General features: G+C 41.5%; 1 protein-coding gene and 1 long non-coding RNA gene across 3 annotated transcripts in view; one reads left to right on the forward strand and one right to left on the reverse strand.

Moving 5' to 3' along the window:
- Positions 1-20,432, forward strand: part of CUBN (cubilin) — a 265,984-nt gene extending 245,552 nt beyond the window's left edge. The window contains exons 61-67 of the mRNA XM_072825664.1: positions 7,422-7,584; positions 8,306-8,511; positions 11,320-11,467; positions 12,402-12,583; positions 15,323-15,488; positions 17,067-17,302; positions 19,927-20,432. Of these exons, the coding sequence (XP_072681765.1) occupies positions 7,422-7,584; positions 8,306-8,511; positions 11,320-11,467; positions 12,402-12,583; positions 15,323-15,488; positions 17,067-17,302; positions 19,927-20,034 (1,209 nt within the window). The 3' untranslated portion in view covers positions 20,035-20,432. The remainder of the gene's footprint in view (positions 1-7,421; positions 7,585-8,305; positions 8,512-11,319; positions 11,468-12,401; positions 12,584-15,322; positions 15,489-17,066; positions 17,303-19,926) is intronic.
- On the reverse strand, positions 1,369-9,059 carry LOC140633318 (uncharacterized). 2 transcript variants are annotated; one of them, XR_012030941.1, is made up of 4 exons: positions 5,744-6,321; positions 5,385-5,544; positions 4,726-4,814; positions 1,369-3,062 (listed from the first exon to the last, which is right to left on the reverse strand). It is a non-coding gene; the product is annotated as an uncharacterized lncRNA (long non-coding RNA). The 2 variants fall into 2 exon arrangements; XR_012030940.1 differs by lacking the exon at positions 5,744-6,321 and adding an exon at positions 8,620-9,059 and having other exon boundaries at positions 1,370-3,062.
- Positions 20,433-23,084: the final 2,652 nt, after the last annotated feature.

Raw genomic sequence — 23,084 nt, forward strand, 5'->3', positions numbered from 1 at the left:
AAACTTTTAAGTTTAAAAATTGTCTTTAAAGAAATTATATGTTTTTAAAAAAGAGAGAAAAGTCATAGATGGAATATGCATTGAACACCTAATTATATACTGTCATATTTTCACTGTGATAAGCTCCAAGCCCAGGAGACCAGAAGAATCTCAGTACTATTAGGAGGAAACCGTGCTTTGCAAGGTAGAAGTTCAGTCTGGGGGCAGCAGGGCAGACAGGTGGGCAGAGGATGGAATGGGGCTCCAGTAAGAAGAGAACAGCACAAACAGAGAAGAGATGGCAAAAGAGCCCTTCTGCTATCAGAATTACTGTTTTCTTTCAAGGAAAGCAGCATGGAGCTACAAGCCAGGCTTCCACCCCACTTGGGGGAAGGTACACGGTAAGGCAGTCAGAGGACAAAAGAGGCAGGATGAGAAACAGACAAGTCATGGAATGAGATGTAAAAGCCGGGATGAGTGGAGGATCATGAAAGTCAAGAGGGAAGATCTCTCACCAAGGATGGGTGGTCAATACTATTAAATTCTAAATTAGAGGCCAGGAAAGGTGCAGATGAAGAAAAAACTCATCAGAACAGATGACAGCCGTTTTAACTAAAGTACTGGCACAGAAGCCAGATTAGAGGGAGTCCATGAAAGATTGGAGATATCAAGGGATTTCGGTTCAGGTTGAATTGTTTTCTAAAATGATACCAAATGGCCTGAGCAGCAGCAAAGCTGATATTCAAGGCAGGTGGTGTAGACTCTAACCCAGTTTTGCTACCAGACAAGTTTCCTCACCTCCCAGATTCTTTATCACTTTATCTATTAAAAAACAAATGAAAAATATTACATAATTGTACCAATTTTTCAAGGCTGTTTTGAGGATAAAGATAATGTATGCTGGAGTGTCCGACACTGTGCCTGGAATTCATTTAAAAACAAATTCATTTCCCCCCCGCCACCCTTGTGTAATTTCAGATGGGCATGCTGGCCTGTGGAGTCACTTTTTCTTAAAATATTAAAAATAATAGACTTACATATATTAATTACTATAAAAGTAAACTCATGTAGGATGTTTTGGGTGTGATCCGGCTCGGAGGAAGGTTGACTGATATTCTCATCCTTTTCTGAGTGTGATTTGATACTGTAACTAAAGCAACTAGCAAGTTCCTGAATTTCTTCAAGTCATTTGGGACAGAAATAGCAATATCAAAAACAAGGAGCTATTATCTAGCTTAAATATAAAATTTCCCCTTCCTCGCCTTTTTTTTTTAAAGAAATTATGTTCAGATCTACTCTTGTTTTCCTTCTTGGGAAAGCAGTTTCCCTGTTTCCCTATATTGGCAACTTTTCCAGCTTTTACTAAGCTGGCAGGTCAAAGAACAGTTCTTGGAATGTGAAGCCTGGAGCTATCTGTAGTAAAGCGATTCTCTGTGATAAATGGGACATTTGATATCTTATAGAGTGTTTCTTAGATATTACAATCAAATTACTTTTTAAAAACTAATTTAATTCAATTCTGTAGGTAGGTATACAGGTGAAAACATAGCAATTCCATCATCTAGTCATAATTATATCTCTTACTGTTTTTGAAAGGGTTGACTTTGAAAAGTTATTACGATAACTGCAGTACATCACAATTGGGTTTCACCAAGCGTTTCTGCTGAAATTAACGTCACATCCATTCCATAAAGAGTCTCATGACATGGTTATATGCCAGGTGCCCCAACCATAGATACAGAAGATTTAAGATAGGGTTCCCCAAAAAGCTGTCGGCAAAGTGGAGGAGGCTGACACATAAGCATAGAAACTATTTTACTGCATGACAGAAACAATAAATATGAATAATGAACAAAAGTAGAGAAGAAGGTATAATTGAGTCATTTGGGGATTCAGGAAAGGCGTTTTCCATGGAATGGTTGAGCTGGATTTTGGAGGAACGTCACAGAAGCACACTTCCTGCTGGGGGGCTGCCAGAGAGAAAGAGGGAAGGATGGACTTGCAGCTGTGTTGTGTGTGCCCAGCTTCCTGACCCACCGATCTGCCAGCAGTTAAGTCACTTCTCTTATAATGAGCAGGTGAGAGAAATGGCAGAAAGGGCTCAGGGCTGTGACCCTAACTGATGTTCCTCTGCTGGAAATATGCAACTAGTAGAAAGGAAGTGGCTCCTTCCTACCATTTCCCAGCATCTCTCCCTAATCTGTGCCCATTTGAATAGCCAGTATTTCATGGTGCTTCCTTGACTACCTGAAGTGAAGGTCATCTATGCTATAGCTTACCAATATACAGAGCTTCAAAAACATAATAAAATGTACTAAATGCAACGAAAAGGAGGAATACAGGGAGAGTATATAAAATAGTGCAGACCTAAATATGTAAATGCTCTGCTACAACTACATTATGCCACATGATAAATTGGCAAAGATTCTTTTATGTGGGATCATGGCAAACACAAAAGTCTAAATTTAAACTAATATGGATAGGCTGTATTTGCAACTTAAATGCCAATAACCTCACCATCTGCAATATGAATTTCCAAAATAGAGGAAAACCTCAAAAAATATTTCTAAACAAAACAAAGTACAGTCTTCCTTTCACTTACACAGTAATTGCATTTTTGGAAATTCGGTGCATAATAAAACTATGCATAATGTTTTTGTGTTAGAGAGAGAATGGATTTAAGTTCTGGGAGTACACAGTAGTGAACAATTTTATTACCTAAAAGTCTTGGCAAGACATTCAACAGTTATATGGGACAGAATAAATCTTCACTTTGCAGAACCATTCTGTGAATTACAAATGCCAGTCATAGCACCAGATTATCGTGATGACCCAAAAAACATGACACTTTTTGCAAAACACTCTCTGGGACATGACAGTGCCCCTACTGAGAACCTTGGTCTTAACCCACTGGGCTCAACCATTCATTCTGCAGCCAGTCAGTGTTAGGAGGAGATCTGTACTCCATCAGGGCATCAGGTTCCCATCCTCATGAGTTAGTCCCTATGATTCATTCATGTATTCATTGATTCAATACACGTTTATTTGATTACTTGCTGTTATTTCAGACACTGCTCCAAGCACTGGAAAGAATATCGAGATTAAATAAATAAAATAAAATAAAATAAAATAAAATAAAATAAAATAAAATAAAATAAAATAAAATAAAAATTCCTCTAACACAGAGTTGATTCTAATCACTGCTTCTTGTGGCTCTTCCCAAGACCACTGGGACCAACGTAATATTTTTCTTCATAAGGGTCTGAAATGGACCAGAGCTCTACTCCAAATCTGAAAAACTGCTCTCTGTTCTCTTTCTCATCCCAAATTACACCCAGGCATGTTGTCCGGCAGACCCTAGCAGAGGCTCCTTAATAAAATCAAAGAATTCATGGAGATACTCAAAATGCAATGTAGAGATACTCCCAATAAGAATATAAAAATCTTGCCATTGTCCAATTCCTAAGGAAATATTAAAAGATAAGGTCCTGAGGAAATTAAAGTCTAAAATTATTGTTAAACTTGAATTAAAGTCCAATATTGCTCTTATTGTCTTAATGCCCTTTTGCATTAAAAGTTCACAGAAAGTAAAATCCAAACATGATCTTCCCCACTTCCTGCTATGGCTCAAATTAACAACTGGATAAAGTGCAGGATCTGGCTGTAGTTGTAGTCTAAAGCTATCTTCCCCCAGTTTACGTAAGCAATTCCTTCAGGATCTTACGTAGTTTCTAATATGCTCCACTATCAGAGTTTTAACAGCTGAGAAAACAGAAAATCCTTCTTAGCACTTATCTACAAAACTTAAAACATAATCCAACCTCCAGGCCTAACTGAGCTATGCCGGGTGGCAGGTCCCCCAGGAATGCAATATATAGCAGCATGTGATTGTGTGCGTCTCAAGGACACAGTCCTCAGGGCACCACTTACATCCTAGTCCATATGATTCCCCATCTCCAGCAGTGCAGTGTACCTCTTGCAACACTCCCTGGAGCTACCCTGCAAAAGTCCTTCACAGAGGTCTAGCCTTATCAGGGAATGAGAGAGCAGGTGGAGAAATATTGGCTTCGGCTGCCAATCCCAGGAGCCTGGGAGCCCATGGCAGTGGTCCAGAGGCCACCAGCTGCCTATTTCAGCTCAATTACTAGAAATCTTCCTGTGGCAATGAATAAACTGATGCAAACAGCAGCTGGAGGCCAGTGACTGTGTAATTTCTGTCCATCACAGTTACCAGTTATCAGTTCAGAACCCACATCAGGTCCTATAACTCCTGCAGAAGAAGACACAGACTTTTTCCTGGGGGACATGTGGAACTTCACAGTCATGTCCTGAGGTGCTCACTGAGTCCCACCTGCATCCTCTTGCTCTAATGCCAGATACCCTAAGTAAGTTGTGGAGACTCTTACATGCCTCTTACCCTCTTCTGAGGCCTTCAATGCCATTTTCTGTAGGTTGGGATGCCCTTCATCTTCTTCAGGTCTGAGAGGTCTCTACCTACTTTTAAACACCAGTTCAAATGTCTGTCTGAGATCTTTCCTGACTTCATCATCTGGGTTCTCTTGTTACATTTAAATCCTTCACTGCAGTGCAAGTGCATATATGAGGGCAGAGAAAGAGAGCAAATAGCTTCATAAACAGAGGGATCAGCGAGTATGATAAAGCTAGGGGGGCATGTAAGGGATAACATCCTGCTTGTCTTCTGCTCACTGCTCTTCTCCAGCCTTTATAGGGTAGGTCAGCACCTACCTGTCCCCTCTGTGCAGTGCTCAGCTGTGTTAGACTCTGGAACCAAATCAAGGGAAATTGGCTTCAAATAAATGATGTTACTAATCCCTCTGAAAAAAAAAATAAAAAATAAAATAAAATAAAATTTGTATAGATAATTGACACGCTCATACGTATAGTCAATGTATGGATCTCTCTCACTAATTAGTGTCAATTAGTGTCTTGAATGTATGGAAATGCCTTCTACACCCTTGAAAACACCGGACCCAGCACAGAAGCCTGGCACACAGTACATAGAATAAAAATGCTTGCTAGTAGAAATCTGATGATATAGGTGGCAGCCATTATAATATTTTACCTTGTTTACCAGAAAAGGTACATTACTCAAAACTTGACAAGTCAGCTCTTCCATAAAATGAGGGAGATGAAATTACCCAACTCTGGAGTCCCTCCTGGCTCTGAATGTACTAAAATCCCATGTAAGCAGGAGAAACAGTGCCACCTAGTGGTAAATTTACTTTTCTGTTTATTTTAAAATGACTTCTACTTTCCTGGCATTTTAGAATAACGTCAGTGGTCACGGCTACCTTGAAGTCTATATAACACCCCCTAGTTCTGTTATAAATTCAGCGTTTGGATCTACACGCACATACTTGTTTCAGAAATACTGTGAAGCTTACTTAGCTGGAGAAATCTGTTTTCTGGTCATAAGCTTGAAAGAGATTCAGGTGTCCACTATTTCGACAGGTGTCTGTTGAAAGTTCCTATGGCTCGGAGTTTTTCTGGGTCCTGGCGACACGGCAGTGAATCGTCAGTCTTCCCACCCATGGGACTTAAATTCTTATTGGGAGAGAGACGAGAAAAATAAGTAAATAAGCAACAAATAAGAAGTGTTTTGATTTTAATAAGAAATAGTTCTTGGGGGCCCAGCAACATTAGATAGAGCTGGGCTCTCGGAGGAGGTGACATCTGAGTTGAGGCCACATGACAAGGGAGAGCAGCCAGTTCAAGAGGTGGGGAGAGAGAAATTGTTACTCACAGGAGGAGCAGCGCAGGGGCCTTGTGGGGACACTCCTGGCAGGAGGAAGTATGGGGAACAGGGCACCGGGCCAGACCAGGCTGGGCTTGCAGGCCGCCACAAAGAGCTCCGGTTTCAATTCAGGTGCAGTAGTGGGAACCCACTGGAGCAAAGGCTGAGCAGGAGCTTAATTTGATTTAAGCTGCAAACACTCAGGCCATTACTTCTGCAGAGATTGCTGTGGCTGCTCGGTGGAAACAGATCGCTCAGGAGGATAGTACAATAGCCGAGGTGCGGGAGGATGGTGGTAGCAATGAGGAGCAGCCTTCGGGGGTAGATTCTGAAGGGAGGGCGGAATAGGTGTGGGGCAGGTGGGGGCGCGGAGAGGAATCAAGGATGACTGATGTAGGCTTGAGCGATTGTTGACGTTGGGAAGCCTTGGGGAGAATGGGTTTCAGAGGGGTGGGTAGCGGGAGAGAGGGGCCAAAGACATTTATTGGCTGCCTTTTGTGTGCCAGGCCCTTCTAAAAGCTGGGGACAGAGCAGTGCCCAGGGCGGACAGCGACCTGTGCTTCCAGGGAACGGGCATCATCTTCCAGCGAGCGGGAGGCGCTGATACAAGTACATGGGAGTGGGTCAAGGTCGTGCGCGCTCTAAGGAGAGCAGGAAGCAGGCCGGAGAAAGGGAATTTGGAGAGAGCTTCCATTTGAAGTAGGTGGTCAGGGAAGGCTTTAGCGAGTCAGCGATGTTTGAGTAAAGGGCTGAAGGAAGGTAGGGGAGCAAACCATAGGGACGTATAGGAGAGGAATGTTCCAGCAGAGGGAAACAAGGAGTGCAACAGGCCCGCAGCAGCCTCATGCCTGGCTTGCCCCTGGAGCAGAGAGAACCACGTGGAGACAGTCAGGTATCAGATGGGGAAAGCCAGGGTGTGTGTGTGTGTGTGTGTGTGTGTGTGTGTGTGTGTGTGTGTGGAGAGAGCAGACTCCCTCCGGCCTGGAAGCCCACCGTAAGGGCTTTGGATCGCGCACTGCGCGGCTGGGAAGCGCTCGGAGGGCTTTGAGCAGTGCCCTGGCCTAGTTTCCATCTTACCTGCAGCCTCGGGCGCTGCTGAGGACAGGCTGAAAGGGGCACAGGGCAGCCCGGGGGCCCAGCGGTTTAGCACCTGCCTTCGGCCCAGGGCCTGATCCTGGAGACCCGGTATCGAGTCCCACGTCAGGCTCCTTGCACGGAGCCTGCTCCTCCCTCTGCCTGTGTCTCTGCCTCTCTCTCTCTCTCTCTCTGCGTCTCTCATGAATAAATAAATAAAAAATCTTAAAAAAAAAAAAAAAAGAGGGGCACGAGTGGAACCGGGAGTTCCGAAGGGAGCCGAGAACCCGGGCCTGCGATCTCACCGGTGTGCGGCGAGGGCCACGCCGGGCGACAACAGCGATGCTTCGCTGGCTCCAATGACAAAGTAGTTTAAAATCAGATGTGACTTACATAGTGAGAAAGGATTTCGAGGCACCCTAACCAGGTTTTCACTGAAAATCATTCTAATCGCATCGATTCAGGAACAGCTGTCCCTAAGTTAAAGCCAGCTCTCGCCCCATCAAGGTAAGTTTCTTAATCATGACCTGGTGTGACTCCACGTCCATTTTAGTGCGAAATCTACAACTTCTTTGCGAGTCATGGAAAACTAATGAACAATTTTTCTTTTCAGTTATATGATGGGGATAGTGAAAATGCCAACTTGGCTGGAACATTCTGCGGTTCCACTGTACCTGCTCCCTTTATCTCTTCTGGCAACTTCCTGACGGTTCAATTTGTCAGTGATGTAACTTTAGAAAGGGAAGGATTTAATGCTACATACACTACTGTGGACAGTGAGTAAATTGAGACATTTTTATATTTTATGAAACGTATATTTAGGCACTAAAAATAATGCCATGCTTATATCTAAACCCAATGTTAATTATGAAACTCAGTGTTAATTCCTACCTAAACTCAATGTCAGTTACTAAATACTGTGTTAATCACTCTGTTTAATCAGTGATACAAGGCAGCCTGGGTGGCTTAGCGGTTTAGCACTGCCTTCAGCCCAGGGTGTGATCCTGGAGACCTAGGATCGAGTCCCACGTTGGGCTCCCTACATGGAGCCTGCTTCTCCCTCTGCCTGTGTCTTGGCCCCTGTCTCTCTGTGCCTCTCATGAATACATAAATAAAATCTTTTAAAAAAATCAGTGATACAAATTTGGTACGATTCTGTTTTTAAAGATTTTATTTATTTGAGAGAGAGAGCACATGTGCACACAAGCATTGGGGGAGGGGCAGAGTCCGGAGGAGCAGACTCCCCACTGAGCAGGGAGCCCAACCCCAGGACCCCAGGGTCATGACCTGAGTCAAAGGCAAATGCTTAACCAACTTGGCCACCCAGATGCCCTGAAATTTAGTCTGATTCTTAGTGAAGAATACCCTAACTTCTTTATAGAATGATGTTAACTATAGCGCTTTGGGCTGGAAGGGTGGGGAAGGCTGAATTTTAAACATTATGTGCATGTGGAAACATGAATAAAATATGATTAACAAATTGTTCTATTTCTCCAGTGCCTTGTGGTGGAACATATAATGCAACTTGGACCCCACAGAGTATTTCATCACCCAATTCATCAAACCCAGAGGTCCCACTGTCCATGTGTATGTGGGTCCTTGAAGCTCCTCCACATCAGCAGGTCAAGATCACAGTGTGGGCCCTGGAGCTGCACTCACAAGACTGTGACCAGAATTACTTAGAGTTTCGGGACTCACCTGAGGTAACAATTCTAGGACGTATGACAGTCACATCTAATGGCCCTTTTTCACCAGTATTTGCAAAACACTTGAAAGAATGAGTGCATAATTAAATAAATTCTCGAGCTTACCTCCAGCTTGATATGTTTTTCAGGCATATATGAAACCCTCTATTTAGGCGTCAGGAAATTTGCCCTTGGTCTTGTAGGTGAGAAGCTGCCAAACTTCCTTGTGCACAGGACACATCTGGGTGTCTAGATAAAAGTACAGACCCCAGGGCCCCACGTCAGACCCTGATTTCTCCATATAGCACCCATTAATCTAAATTTTTGATGAACTTCTTGAGTGTTCTGCCCCTGGTGCTCCAAGGACCATGCTCAGAGAAACACCTCTGCAGTTAGGGGGATCTGTGTATAAGATGAACGGGAGGTGTCAGTGTGGAACACATGGAAATCACATATGAGGCCATTTGGCACCAGTCCAGTGGGATTATATTCATGGTCATGTAAGAGAGAAAAAAGGAAAAAGTTGTTTTGGTTTAAAAAGAGAGAGAGAGAGAAAGGTGAATTAATTGCTCATGGGCCAAGACTTTGAGAAGGCAATTGGATGTGGACACATGATGTTAGCAGAAGGCCTGAAGATTTGGGTGTATTATTACATGGTCAGTAGCTGAAATAATGTGAGTAATGAGATTATCCACGGAGCATATATAAAGTGTGGAGTCATGACCAGAGGATGGATCCCTGGGAAAAATACCCAGGAATCCCTGGATTCTTTCAGCAGTTTGAGGAGCAACTAATCTGGCTCAGTTCATTCCCAGAGTGTCATATTTACCCCCCCACAGGCTGGCAATAGAAGAGGGTCCAATCTGTCCTTTCCTGAGTTTTCAGGGTCCTCCTTATATGATCCCCTAGTTTATACGTGTATCTCAGTGGGGGTAGAAGAATTCAGTTTGGCTGATTCCCAATTGGAGAGATCTGACAGGAGCTGGCTGCTGAGGGGACACTGTATTTGTTGAGTTTTCAGAAAGCACAAACACTTAGACATATCCCAGGCTCCCACCGTGGCCAAGGCGCAAGGATCACTGCTCCATTGGCAGTGGTTTCCAGTATGAGATTCCTATTCCCCGGTGGTACCTTCCTGGCAGGTCTTAGAGCCAAGTGGAACGAGGCCCTTTGGTTAAAGCTCTTTCAATTTCCCATTGCTTCCTGAAGCTAAGATGATGGGGACCAGGGCCAGCTCCCATCTGGATACAGAAATGCTACTTACAAGGCACAAGGCAGCTCTGGATCATAACAGCAGCTGGATAGGCTTCAAAAAAGACCTAGTATTTGTCATGAATGAATAATGCCCTTTGACTGAATGAATGAAGGAAAGAACACAAAGGGTTTCAGCCTGTATACGTTGGGAGGAAAGACAGAAAATTGACTGATGACTAGGAGAAATGAACTCCCCAGGTGTCCAAGATCAGGAAGAGAAGATACAGCTGGAAGTTCATGTGAGGATCATGAGATGGGGGTGATAGTTGCTGGCCTAGGCAATTGCACAGAGTGGAGGCCAAAGTCACCAGTAGTAAGGACTGCAGATCAGGGTGTTCGGTGGATCATCTGTGAAAACATTGAAACCTCTAAGGGTTAAGGAAGTGGGGTGCAAGGGATGACCATGAGCTAAAACACAAGTCTTTAATGAAGGAAAGTCACCAGAGGAGAAGTGAGAATGGTGAGAAGGGTCAGAGGAATCTTCAGCCAGATGTAGCCACTTTGATGCCAGGAGAGGTACCTGCAGTGAGCGACCTGAGAACCCTGCCCACCGGCCCAGCCCCTCACCACTGTTCCTACTCGAGGAATTGTGGACTATGGGAAAAGAATGGCTAGGAGGCTGCAGGGGACCCAAGCTTCACTCCAGGCTAACACTGCAGTGAATGTTGAGAGGAGGCCACAGGCAAGGTTAGGAGAGGACCAGCAGCTGGTGACGGGGGGCACGGAAGGGGGGCTGGAAACAGACATTAGTAACAGGAGCTTGCACCCAGGAGTGAGAGGCAGCAAACGTCTTTACGTTGGTGCCGGTGGTTTTTATGCAAGATGGGTGGGTGCCGGACTGCATTACCCTACTACCGTGAGAGGCGAGGAGGGCTGCCCAGGTTTTACAAAGGAGTAACAGAGACCTCGTGGCAGGCAGGGGCTGTGCCCTATGGGATTCACAGCATTGCCAGAGTCTGGTCAGATGAGCTCAGGGATGGTGGTGAAGGGCCAGGGCAGGGCTGGCTTAGGCTTATGGAGTTTAGGATGATGGGGAGACCCCAGCAGAACTGTGTTGTGCCTGGATGTCCGCAGAGCAACCACACAGTCCTTTGGCCGTGAAGGTTACATGAGGGGGAAAGGGTCTTGTTTCCATACATGGTATCTGTCTCTTGGTTTCAGCAGAAACTTGGCCTCTACCTCCTGCCCCTTGGTGAGTATGAGACATTTGTGGATTCCACATGAGCCTGGCTGTCCAGGGCTTCAAACACTGTAACTAGTTTCCTTGGCTACATTTTTTTTCTTTTAAGATTTTATTTATTTATTTGAGAGGACAGAGAGAGAGAGAGCATGAGCAGGGAGGAGAGGCAGAGGTAGAAGGAAAAGCTGACTCCCTGCTCATGCAGGACTAGATCCCAGGACCCCCAGATCATGACCTGAGCTGAAAGCAGACACCTAAGCCCTTGAGACCACCCAGGCACTCCTCCATGGCTGAATATTTAAACCATCCTTTTATATGTGGTTTAGTTTCCACTATGGTGTATTCTCTTTTGAAACTAAATCTAGTATGATTTGGCTTCCATTTCATTTCAGAGTAATGGAAGTCCAGGACCTCAGATCTGTGGCAGAAATGCTTCGGCTACACCAACGTTCTATTCTTCTAGGAGTACGGCAATTGTCATCTTCAAGTCCGAAGTCCTCAACAGAAACTCTAGAGTGGGTTTTACCTATCAGATTGCAGGTGAGCCCTGGAACTTTATCTGTTATTCAGAAAAACTGCCACCATCCCAATGACTGCTGGGATCAGCTCTTACGAGTAACCTTGGATCTGTTAACATAAATCACACCCGCAGTGACATAAGGATTTTAAGTAGAAGCCAGGCCCAACTAAGCAAATTACTAGAGCTGGTCTCTGAAGAGGTACAGTGAATATGATATTAATTAAAACGTTTAGAATGCCAGCATATTCTTCGAAGTTCATGTAGTTAATTTGTCTCTACCAGTTGTTTTATTAGTTATCCACTTGACTGCATCTAGAACTCACTGTACCTCAGGAAGTTTATTTTGTAAAAACCAAGAGTTCCTGAAAGGGTTATTTGATTACTATCATGACTCAGAAGTTTATTTCCACAGAATGTTATTTGATGTTCTTTTCCAGCTTGATTAAAATGAGAGCTGCCTGTGATTAAAAGAAACACACAGAAATAATTTGGGCGGTTTTACCCATTTTTACCCAGAATGATACAGAACAGCAATTCACCAATTCTATCAGAATGAGTAACTCATTAAAGGATGTAAATGGAAATCCTCATACAAATGTTGGTCTTGGAAGCAGAAACTTTGTCCTGAAAAAGTCTAGATGCCAGCCAACTCCAGTTCAGTGTGATCAGAGCAGCACAGAGAATGTTAGAACATTCCCTTTCAAAGAAGGCTTACGTTTCATATTTCCCATGGGAGTGTTTTATGTTAACGAGACACTTCATTGCATTTGCCATCTGAGCCATGACCTTGCTTCTTCTGACCTCACTTATCTCAAAGGAAAGTGAAAGGGCAGGATTAGCTTTTCTTCTGAAGTTTGCTCAAATTTAATAATCTTTTTGAATTCTTTCTATCAGGTTGAAAGAGCATTAAATATTGGGATGCGTACATTAATTGTGATTTTTTTTCCCTCTAAGGTTGTAACAGAGAATATAATAAGGCTTTTGGCAATCTGAAGAGTCCCGGATGGCCAGATAATTATGACAATAACTTGGATTGCACTGTTATTCTCACAGCCCCACAGAACCATACTATTTCTCTATTTTTTCATTCATTTGGCATTGAGGACTCAAGTGAATGCACACATGACTTCTTGGAGGTAACATACGTTTAGATAGCGTGTCAATGAACTATTTAAAAGATGAATCACTGAAGATTTTTCACATCTGTCTCTGCTACTTCTAACCATGGATCCCTTACTTGTTCATAATTGGTCCATCATCCTTTCATTCCATAAATATTTACCAAGCATCTTCTAGGTCAAGGCACCAGAAGTCAAAAAGGGAACAAGACATAGTCAGGGCCCCCAGGAGGCACACAGCCCATGGGAAAGACAGAAAATAGTCAATTTCCACACAACGTGGAAAGGACTAGCAGAGTCAGCATGGTTAGGAGCACCTAATTCAGTTTGGGGACAGAGAGGTTTCCTGAGGGACAAGATGTGTGAGTTCAAAGAGAACCATCCAGTGCTGGGAAGGAGCAGAACCATGCTCCTCTAGTATTTGCACCTTTGTGATTCTCCAGCACCACCCCAAGAGCGCCCCCTGCACCCTTTCTGCCCTGCACCACCTATACTGTTTAAGCGAAAACTATTGCTGTTGTTCACGGGAAGATGTTCTGAATGAGCCCATGACTGAGGCAGGCACTGTGTGGAGTGCAGTGCCTCTATTTTACCATGAAAACCTCAGAGCTCATTTGGGCGCCCTTTGCAAACTCTTTTGGAAATGTACTCAATCTTAGGCAGTAAACTGCAGTGTAATCAAAGACTTGTAAATCCAAAGATGCTGAATTCCTCTGTGAATTGAGTTTGAATGTGAACCTTACCTGAAGTGCTCTAGATGGGCTTTGTCTCACATACACAAGGGTCTGGTGTTTCCAACAGCTTGCTGCCCTATGTCTGCTCTAGAGTCTTATTATCATGGGAAGCTCTCCCCTACAGAATTAATCTAAATATTTTGTTAATGAATATTCTTAATCTGTAGAGTAATAAGTACTTGAAGGAAGCCTGGGCCTTTTTCATGGCGGATACTTGTCATGGTAGGAATGGGGAGCGATGGCTTTGCAGGGGAGGAAAGGAGGAGAGAAATAGAGTATTGCTTGTGTCAATCAGGACATTCAACTCAGACCTTTTTGCCTCACCACTTATGTGAAGTGTAAAGTAGAAGCCAGAGGAGAGGATACAGGGAAAGGACAGAATAATCCCACCAATTCAGACTCACAGTGCAGCTACCCCTGGTTCATGCCTGGGTTGACCATTAGTGACTGGAGTTAACATGTGCATTTTCCTCTGAATGCTAGGACATGCAGGCTAGCTCTCCAGCATCAGAGGTGGGAACTCCTCCTACTAGCTGCCCTTCTTGTTCCATAGAAAGTGGTTAGAAACTTCCTGTCCAATAAGCAAAGACAGGAAACTGCAAGTCAGGCCTGTAAAATGCAGCTGCATCTGTTTTTTTCTGGGAAGACTGACGTGATTTATTGGCAGCCATATGCACAAGACTCCCCATGCCTTTCGTGTCAGCTCTGCCAGGAACAGAAATTTCTCAGTGATGACCATGACCATATTACTACCACATAAGAGCCAAGCTCTGGATCACATGTGGAATCTGCATTTGTTTTTAGTGGATCCATTTCCCTTTTTAGGGTCCTCTAATAGCTCAGAGATACTGGTCCCTCCTGTGCAAAGAAAAATGGAGAGGATGCTAGTTGGAAATGATACTCCACTTCTCCTCTCAGAGCAGAGATTTCTAAAACAGAATCCGGAGGAAAGAGACTCAAAGTTAAGAATAGCATGGTAGCAGGTCTGGCCCTCCAGCGCTCCTGAATATGGCGGTCCTCTCTGTCTGCTGGTGGTTCACTGGCCACTCCATCCATGGCAAGGCCACTTGGAAGAATAATCCAGAAAGCAGCAGAAAGGCACTATTGTCTCCCACTGGCTACTCCATTGACCTAAAAAGAATCTCACTCTAGGTCAACAGCCTCCAGTAAGACCAACCATGGTGCCTTTGAAGACCCTCTATGACTTAAGACAACCAGAAATTAACCAAATGTCAAACAATGAAATTATAAAGGGATTGGAGGAACTTCCAAGAATTTGAATACAGATGTCAATAAAATCACCATTCATACATGTTGAGCTGGTTCCAGCTCTACATCGCCTGGATAACACTTCTTTAATACTTCTCCAGAGCCCTCCTCTGGTATAGGGCAGCTGAGAATACGCAGGAGGAGCCCTGAGGACAGAGGTGGTGGAGTTCACTGAGGTTACCCATACTCACACACTGACTCATCTCCTATTTTTATATGCATCTACTCTAACCAGTGAATTAAAAAAAAAAATCTGTTCAGCTTTAGACTGTTTTTAAAATTACCTAATAGTCAAATCTTATGAGATTTGTTGAGTTGTGTCTTTTTCACATACTGAAATTCCTTTGGTTTTGAAATTTATTATACTTTGTACTTTGCTTTTTTTTTTTTTCCGCATAGCCCCTGCATAGCCAAGCAATTTTCAAAGGGGGTAAAAAAACATACACGCGGTATAATGAATAAAGCACAATAGAAGTGACTAGAAACAGAGCAGACAATATCCCTCTCCAATCTTTTTGAAATTTGCAGATATTTCTGAATTCAAATGCAAATGGCTTTTGATCGTCAAGTTGGGTGTTTCTCATCTTTGGGTCTATTTTCAGAGACCAGTTCATTCTCATGTATATAAAAAGACAAAGCTTTTCCAAAAGAGGTCGTCATTCAAATAGTCTCATGTGTCAATGGATAGCAATGAAAAATCAGAGGAAAAAGAATAATATGCTTATGTATAGTAACTAATGGCTCACTTTTCCAGGTAAGAAATGGAAGTGATAGCAGTTCACCATTATTTGGCACATACTGTGGAACTCTGTTGCCAGATCCTATCTTCTCTCGAAACAACAAACTATACCTACGGTTTAAGACCGATAGCGCAACTTCCAATCGTGGGTATGAAATTGTCTGGACCTCATCACCCTCTGGTAAGACACTTGCACTTCATAAGGGACATTGATGTAGATGAGAAAAATACAGGGGATTTAATAAGAAAAGATCATTAAAAGTGACCATACCTTCTTAGCCATCCCTATACTTGATTTTTTTTCAATAAATACAGAGATTTTTAACAATGAGAGTACAGATACCCTTTTTAATTCTACTCTCATTATTTCTACATATTATATATCTATATGTATCACTATAACATATAGATACATGTATCTAGCAACAGGTAGAAAATATAGAAAGAGTATAAAAATATGAATAAAATATAGATAAGATATAGATTTTAAAATTCCTTTATAATTTCTGATTTTATCATATTTTTAACTTTTGGTTTGATTATCCTCTGAATGCTGGGACATGCAGGCTAGCTCTCCAGCATCAGAGGATTTTATCATATTTTTAACTTTTGGTTTGATTATCTCAGATTCTCTCTGAGAATTAAAAACCAAACAAAACATGTACTAAAAAGCCAAGTTACTAACGCATACTCGGGTATAAATAAGCAGCTGCTCCCCTTGCAGTGCCTGTCATTTCTTGGCAGTCCTGGAGGTTAATTGCTTTTTTCAGGGCAGTAAGTACCTTCCTGCATGTTTGGTTGGTGGTTTATCAAGTAATTGAAGGAAATTTAAGTCATGTCAATATATTGAACTCAAGAGAGGAGAAATATCTTTATGAGATGTCTCGTTGAGGTATTTAGAAATATCTAAAAACTTTCCAAATAAGAATGATAAAAATGACTTAAATATACTGAGGGACAAGAAATAATTTAAATCTTGGCAGCTACAGATGCTTACAGGTGATCTCCAATGCCCTAATTTTATAGAGGAGGAAATAAAACATGAGGTTAATGAGTTTTCCGGAATATAAGGCTAGACTGTGGTGGAAGCATGACTAGACTTCCAGGGGTCAGACACCCAGCTCAGCGCCTTTTAATATCTGGGTCCCCGGGGTATCTGGTCTAAATAATGACAATGTTCACACACAAATTAACACTAATACAGAACTCTGGCTTTGAGCATGTCAGTCTTGGGACCATCAGTTATAAGACCAGAAAAGTCACTCATGCAATAAAATAATTCATGTCAAAACCTACAATGACACACTCTGGGTTCAGCCTTGGAATTTCACTTTTAATTTTACTTCACTCACATCATTATCATCAACTGATAGAGAGCCCTCTGCCATCAAAAGTACACAACAACTTTAATTACTCTCTCCCATAGCTACTTTTTCAAGTTCTTTGTTTTCCCATTGTGTTCTCAACCCACTGTTTGCAAAGAAAGGTCCTGGAGGAAGTAGTCCCACCATCAGGATATATAGGGAACACAACGTATGATGTGGGGAGAGGGAAAGGGTGTGGGATGGGGTGGGAGGAGGTGGTGGTGAGGGAGTGGGAGGGATGTAGTCCACAAAAGAAGCAGGAGAGGGGTTCCTGCCTCCTCTATTCTTGCACTTTGTGTCTCAGCACCTTGAGAAAATAGCGGTCATCTTACTGCCTCACAAAGGGATGGTTTCTACTTGGTTCAATCAAACGTCCTGCGTTGGTTTCCTTGCAGGCTGTGGTGGAACCCTTTATGGAGACAGTGGTTCCTTCACCAGCCCCGGCTATCCCGGCACTTACCCCAACAACACTGACTGTGAATGGGCCATCATCGCTCCTGCTGGAAGACCTGTCACCGTCACCTTTTACTTTATCAGCATCGATGATCCCGGAGACTGTGTCCAGAACTATCTCATACTCTACGATGGACCGGATGCTAATTCTCCATCCTTTGGACCATACTGTGGGGCAGTGAGTAAAACAAGCTTTTTAAAATTTCCATTAATTATTTTTAAATAATAACAGTATACACTTTTAAAGCCAGACACAAAATACAAAGCACAAGCTTTTTACAAATTTCAGCAGCTTCTGGATTTTCCTTCCTATTTGGGGAGCACAGAGTGCCACCTCGTGGGCATTGCGTGGAATCAACAGTACTGGTTTCCAGGCTCCACCGCATCAGAATGGCTTATGCAGGTGTTTTGCCGTCCAGACTTCCAGGGCCCACTCACACCTGCTGCCGCCTCAGAATTTCTGGGACAGGAGCTGCTGTGCATTATTTTTTAAAAAGCTCCATACGTGATTTCAGTGCGCTGCCCAGCATTGAGTACCTGTGTTATTGTCTTCATGAATGCAACTTTGGACAGTTTGGACACCTGGCTCCATTTCATCTACTTCTTGTTGAAAACTATAGGAATTCTTTGAAGAAATAAGCAGGGAGATCAAAGATGGGTCTAGTGACTAGTAGCTTGTTTTCATCAAGTTCTGATGTCACAGATCTTCCCGAAACATCAAGGGAGGATCCTAACAGTGACCGAGTATTGCCTGTGTCTGCCCTCACCGTCCCCCCATTTTATATGAGAGTAGATGGAGGGCTTTCCAGGAAGGGAAATGTGACCACATTTCTGACCACAGAGTGTACCTGTTTCCTACCGTTCTGCTCTTTACTTAGGCTTTTGAATGAACTGGATGGGGAATTACATCAGCTAGAAGTCTAGAGAGTTGTTTGGTTTTTCTAAATTGAGATAAAATTGACATAACATATTGGTTTCATACCGTATAACATATTGGTATAACATAAATTTGGGGCATTTTTTGTGATGAAAACTTTTAAGATCTACTCTCTTGGCAACTTTCAAATACACATGATAGTGTTACTGACTACAACCTCCATGTTGTACAGGGCATCCTCAAGACTTATTTATTATAGCTGAGAATTTGTACCTTTTGACACCCTTCATCCAATTCACCCACTCCTACCTCCCGCATCTGGCAGCCACCAGTCTGTTCTGTTTCTGAGAGTTTTAGGTTGTTTTGTTAGATTCCACAAATAAGTGAGATCATATGGCATTTATGTTTCTCTAACTTATTTCATTTAGCATAATGACTTCAAGGACCTTCCATGTTGACACAACCAGCAATATTTCCTTTTGGATGGCTGGATGATGCTCTTTTATTATTATAATATAATAAGCATGCATATCATATGTTTATCCATTTATCCATTGATGGACATGTAGATTGCTTTTACATCTTGGCTATCGTAAATAATGCTGCAGTGAACATGGGGGCGTGCAGCTATCTTTTCAAGTTAGTGTTTTTGTTTTCTTTGAATAGATTCCCAGAAGTAGAGTTTCTGGGTCATATGGAGGACTTGTTCTTAATTTTTTAAGGAAACTCCATACTGTTTTCCGCAGTGGCCGCACCAGTCTGCATTCCCACCAACAGTGCACGAAGGTCCTCTTTTCTCCACATCCTCACCAACACTTGTTATTTCTTGTATTTTTTATAATAGCAATTCTAACAGGTAGGAAGGGATATCTCACTGTGGTTTGATTTGCATTCTCTGATGATTAGTGATGTTGAGCATCTTTTCATGTGCTTTTTGGCCATCTGTATGTCTTCTTTGGCAAAATGTCCAGGTCCTTTGCCCATTTTGTAAAATTGGATTGTTTGTTTTTACTATTGCATTTTGCTAGTTCTTTATATGTTTTGCATGTTAACTCCTTATCAGATACATAATTTGCAAATATTTTCTCCCATTCAGTAGGTTGCCTTTTCATTTTGTTGATAGTTTCCTTTGCTGCATAGGAGATTATTAGTTTGACATAGCTCCTCTTGTTTATATTTGCTTTTGTTGCCTTTGCTTTTGGTATCAAATCCAAAAACATCATTGCCAAAACCGATGTCAAGGAGATTACTGCCTATGTGTTCTTCTAGGAGTTTCATGGTTTCAGGTCTTTAACTCATCTTACCTTGATTTTTTTGTGTGGTATAGTCTCCTTCCTTTGTGTGTGTATATATATATATCCATTTTGCACAGTGCCATTTAGTGAAGACAGGATATGAAAATAAATCCTAAAAGGAAACTACAGATGTTAACAGGGGAAAGTCATACAATTTAACTGAAATGATTGTTTTAGTTGCAAAAATAAGCATGTGTTTATATTTGAAAAAATTAAAATTTCAGAAAGAAGTAGAATTGGAAATTCAATTTTTAAAGACCATTTCATTGAGTTATAATTCACATACCATAGAATGCAGCTACTTGAAGTGTACATTCAATAGTTTTTAGTAGACTCAGAGTTATATAGCTCACATGATCAATTCAAGAACATTTTGTTACCCCAAAAAGAAACTCTGTATCCATTAACAATCACTTCCCGTTTTCCCTCAGTGCTCTTCCCCACCACCAATATTTTGTAAGATATCTGTATTAATTCTTAGCAAGATTACTTATGGAAAAATATGCAGGTTTACTGTAAATTCTATGAAGTTCCTTGATGTAGTATTTTGTCACTAGGCTAACATTTCCAGAAAAATATTCAAATTTGTGAAAAATATAATTTGTTACTTTTTTTTTCCTTCAATTTTAGGACACCAACATAGCTCCCTTTGTGGCCTCTTCACATCGTGTCTTCATAAAATTTCACGCAGAGTATGCAGTGTATCCATCAGCAATCCGATTAACCTGGGACAGCTGAGTAGCGCTGTGTGTCGGCTCTGGGCAGGGACCATCAGACATGCCATCCCGCTACGGCTTTCTGCCTGGGTCACTGGGAAGGATCTGAACTTTTTTTTTTTTTCACCAAAGTATGTGTGGAATCAATGTCTGCACATTTAAAAAAAATATAGAATGTAGCTTCTTTACTCCTGGCTATGAGTGTCATCCTTCTAACACTTGGAGCTGAAATTTGTAAAAACTCCTTAATGAGTTGGAAATGATTATGACACATGTGATGTAAATTGTCAAAAATGGTGAAATAGGAGTATGATTTTCCCTGTGAATGTCAAGTGAGGGGTAATAAACATAATTGAATGGTACACAATGATGCTGTATTAATATTTACCTCATTAAAGTTTAATCTTTCACTAGCGGGTATATGTAAGTGTTCAAGTTGAACTTTTCCATTTGGATGAGCTACCTGAATCCTTCAGGAGGTGAACTGGAGCTACGTGGCCTGAGTTGGCATTTTATCACTCCTCATTCAGTGCTTCCTTCACTTCTCTGCCCTTTCAATTCCACAAGCGCCACCATTTTCTATTCCTAGTTTCACAGCACAGTCTGCAGACTCATAAAAGGCTGAGCTATGCTTTTATAAAGTTTTCTGCTGCCTTTAACAAAGCAAGAGCACCTATAGTAAATACGTAAAAGTAAGCCTTAGTGATGACATGGGGCAAAGTGAATGAAAGAAGCTGTGGAATGTGTTACTTCATCTTATTCAAATACTCAAGTGCCAGAAAAATTATTTCTCCACAGAGTTTAGAGCCACATAAATGAAACATTCTCACCTTCACACTTTCTGCTTCCTTGGGGCTCTTGGGTGGCTCAGTCGTTTAAATGTCTGACTTTGGTTCAGGTCATGATCAGAGGGTCCTGGGATTGAGCCCTGAATAGGGCTCTTCACTCTCAGGGAGTCTGTTTCTCCCTCTGCCTCTGCCCCTCCCATGCCCTGCTCTTGCTCTCTCTCTCTTTTCTCAAATAAATAAATAAAATCTTTTAAAAAAATTCCTGCTTCCTTTAATTCTGTGTTATGCGTAGATATATCGACTTTATAGCTGATTCCCTATTGGAAAGAATGGTGAATATGATGACAAGCACCATTCGACCCATTGGGTCCTGACAAGTTGAAGCAATGGATGGAAACTCAAGATGAAATATCATAAGGAGAGACACAGTATTTTGCTCTTTTACCTAAAAAAGAATCACAAAGGTATGGAATATGCAGAAAGTTTGACGATAACGTGTGAAATGATGGGAGTTTTATCTGAAGGCAAGATTAACAGCTGTCAAACAGTAAAAGAGGATTTGATCTCAGATGACATCATTAGAATAATGGTATCTACCAGAGGCAATTTCACTTTCCCAGAAGGCATAGTAGAGTATCCGAGAGGTGTACACACCAATTTCAAGAAAGCATAGTCAATATTATAATGTTTCTTTTAAATTGGAAAATTTAAAACAGGAAAAAAGTAATTTCTCCCATTCTGGAGGTTGTCTTTTCAATTTATTGATGGTTTCCTTTGCTGTAGCTGAAGCTCTTTAATGTGTTCCTACTAACGTATTTTAGATTTCTTGCCTGTGCTTTTGGTGACTTATCCAAGAGATCATTGCTAAGACTGATGTTAAGAACATTTTCCCTTGGGTTTTCTTCCAGCATTTTTATACTTTCAGGTCTTACATTTAAATATTTGATCCAAAAAATAAATAAATAAAATAAATCTTTGATCCATTTTGAGTTAATTTTTGTGAATGGTATAAGATAGGGGTCCAGTTTTATTCTTTTGCATGTGGATATCCAGTTTTCCTGGTACCATGGATTGAAGACACTGTCCTGTCTCTGTTGTGTGTTTTTGGTATCATTGTCAAAAATTAGTTAGTTGCCCAGGGACGCCTGGGTGGCTTAGTGTTGAGTGTCTGCATTTGGCTCAGGTCGTGATCCTGGGGTCCTGGGATCGAGTCCCACATTGGGCTCCCTGTGTGGAGCCTACTTCTCCCCCTGCCTGTGTCTCTGCCTCTCTCTCTGTGTCTCTCTGGATAAATAAATAAAATCTTAAAAAAAAATAGTTGTCCATATACATAGCATTTATGACTGGGCTTTCTGTTCTGTTCCACTGATCTATGTGCCTGTTTTAATGACAATACCCTGTAATATAGCTTGAACTCAGGAAGTGTGAGGCTTCCAGGTTCGCTTGTTCTTTCTTTTCTTTCTTTCTCTCTCTTTTCTTTACTTTTCTCTTTTCTTTTCTTTTTCCTTTTCTTCTTTTATTTTCTTTCTTTTTTCTTTCTTTCTTTCTTTCTTTCTTTCTTTCTTTCTTTCTTTCTTTCTTTCTTTCTTTCTTTCTTTCTTTCTTTCTTTCTTTCTTTCTCTTTCTTTTTTTCTTTTTTTCTTTCTTTCCCAGAATTGCTTTGGCTATGCAGAACCTTTTCTGATGTCAAACGAATTTGGGGATTGTTTTTGTATTTTTAATGAAAAATATCATTGGAATTTTTATTGAGATTACTTTGAATCTGTAGATCGCATTGGGTAGTACAGATGTTTTCACAATATTAATTCTTCCAATCCAAGAACATGTGCTATCTTTCCATTTATTTGTGTCTTCTTCAATCCCTCTTACCAGTGTCTTAGAGTTTTCAGTTGCTTAAATTTATTCCTAATTATTTTGTTGTTTTTGATACAATTATAATTGGGATTGCTTCTTAATTTCTCTTTAAAATAGTTTGTTGTTAGTGAATAGAATTGCAATAGATTTCTATACATAGATTTTGTATCCTATTTTACTGAATTCATTAATTCTAACAGTTTTTTAAAAAAACTTTTAGTGGCCTCTTTACAGTTTTTTATATATAAGATCATGCCATCTCTCATTAATAAGACCCATCTCATTTCTTCTGGTGCTACTTTAATTTGCTCATTAGACATGTTTATTGAACATTTCCTATGTGACACACACTAAGCAAACCAAGGATAAAGTAGTGGACAAGACAGCTGTACAACTCCATCAACTGATGTCTTTCCACTTCAAAAAACCC

This window comes from Canis lupus, chromosome 5 (genome assembly GCF_048164855.1).
Source record: "Canis lupus baileyi chromosome 5, mCanLup2.hap1, whole genome shotgun sequence".
NCBI lineage: Eukaryota > Metazoa > Chordata > Mammalia > Carnivora > Canidae > Canis > Canis lupus.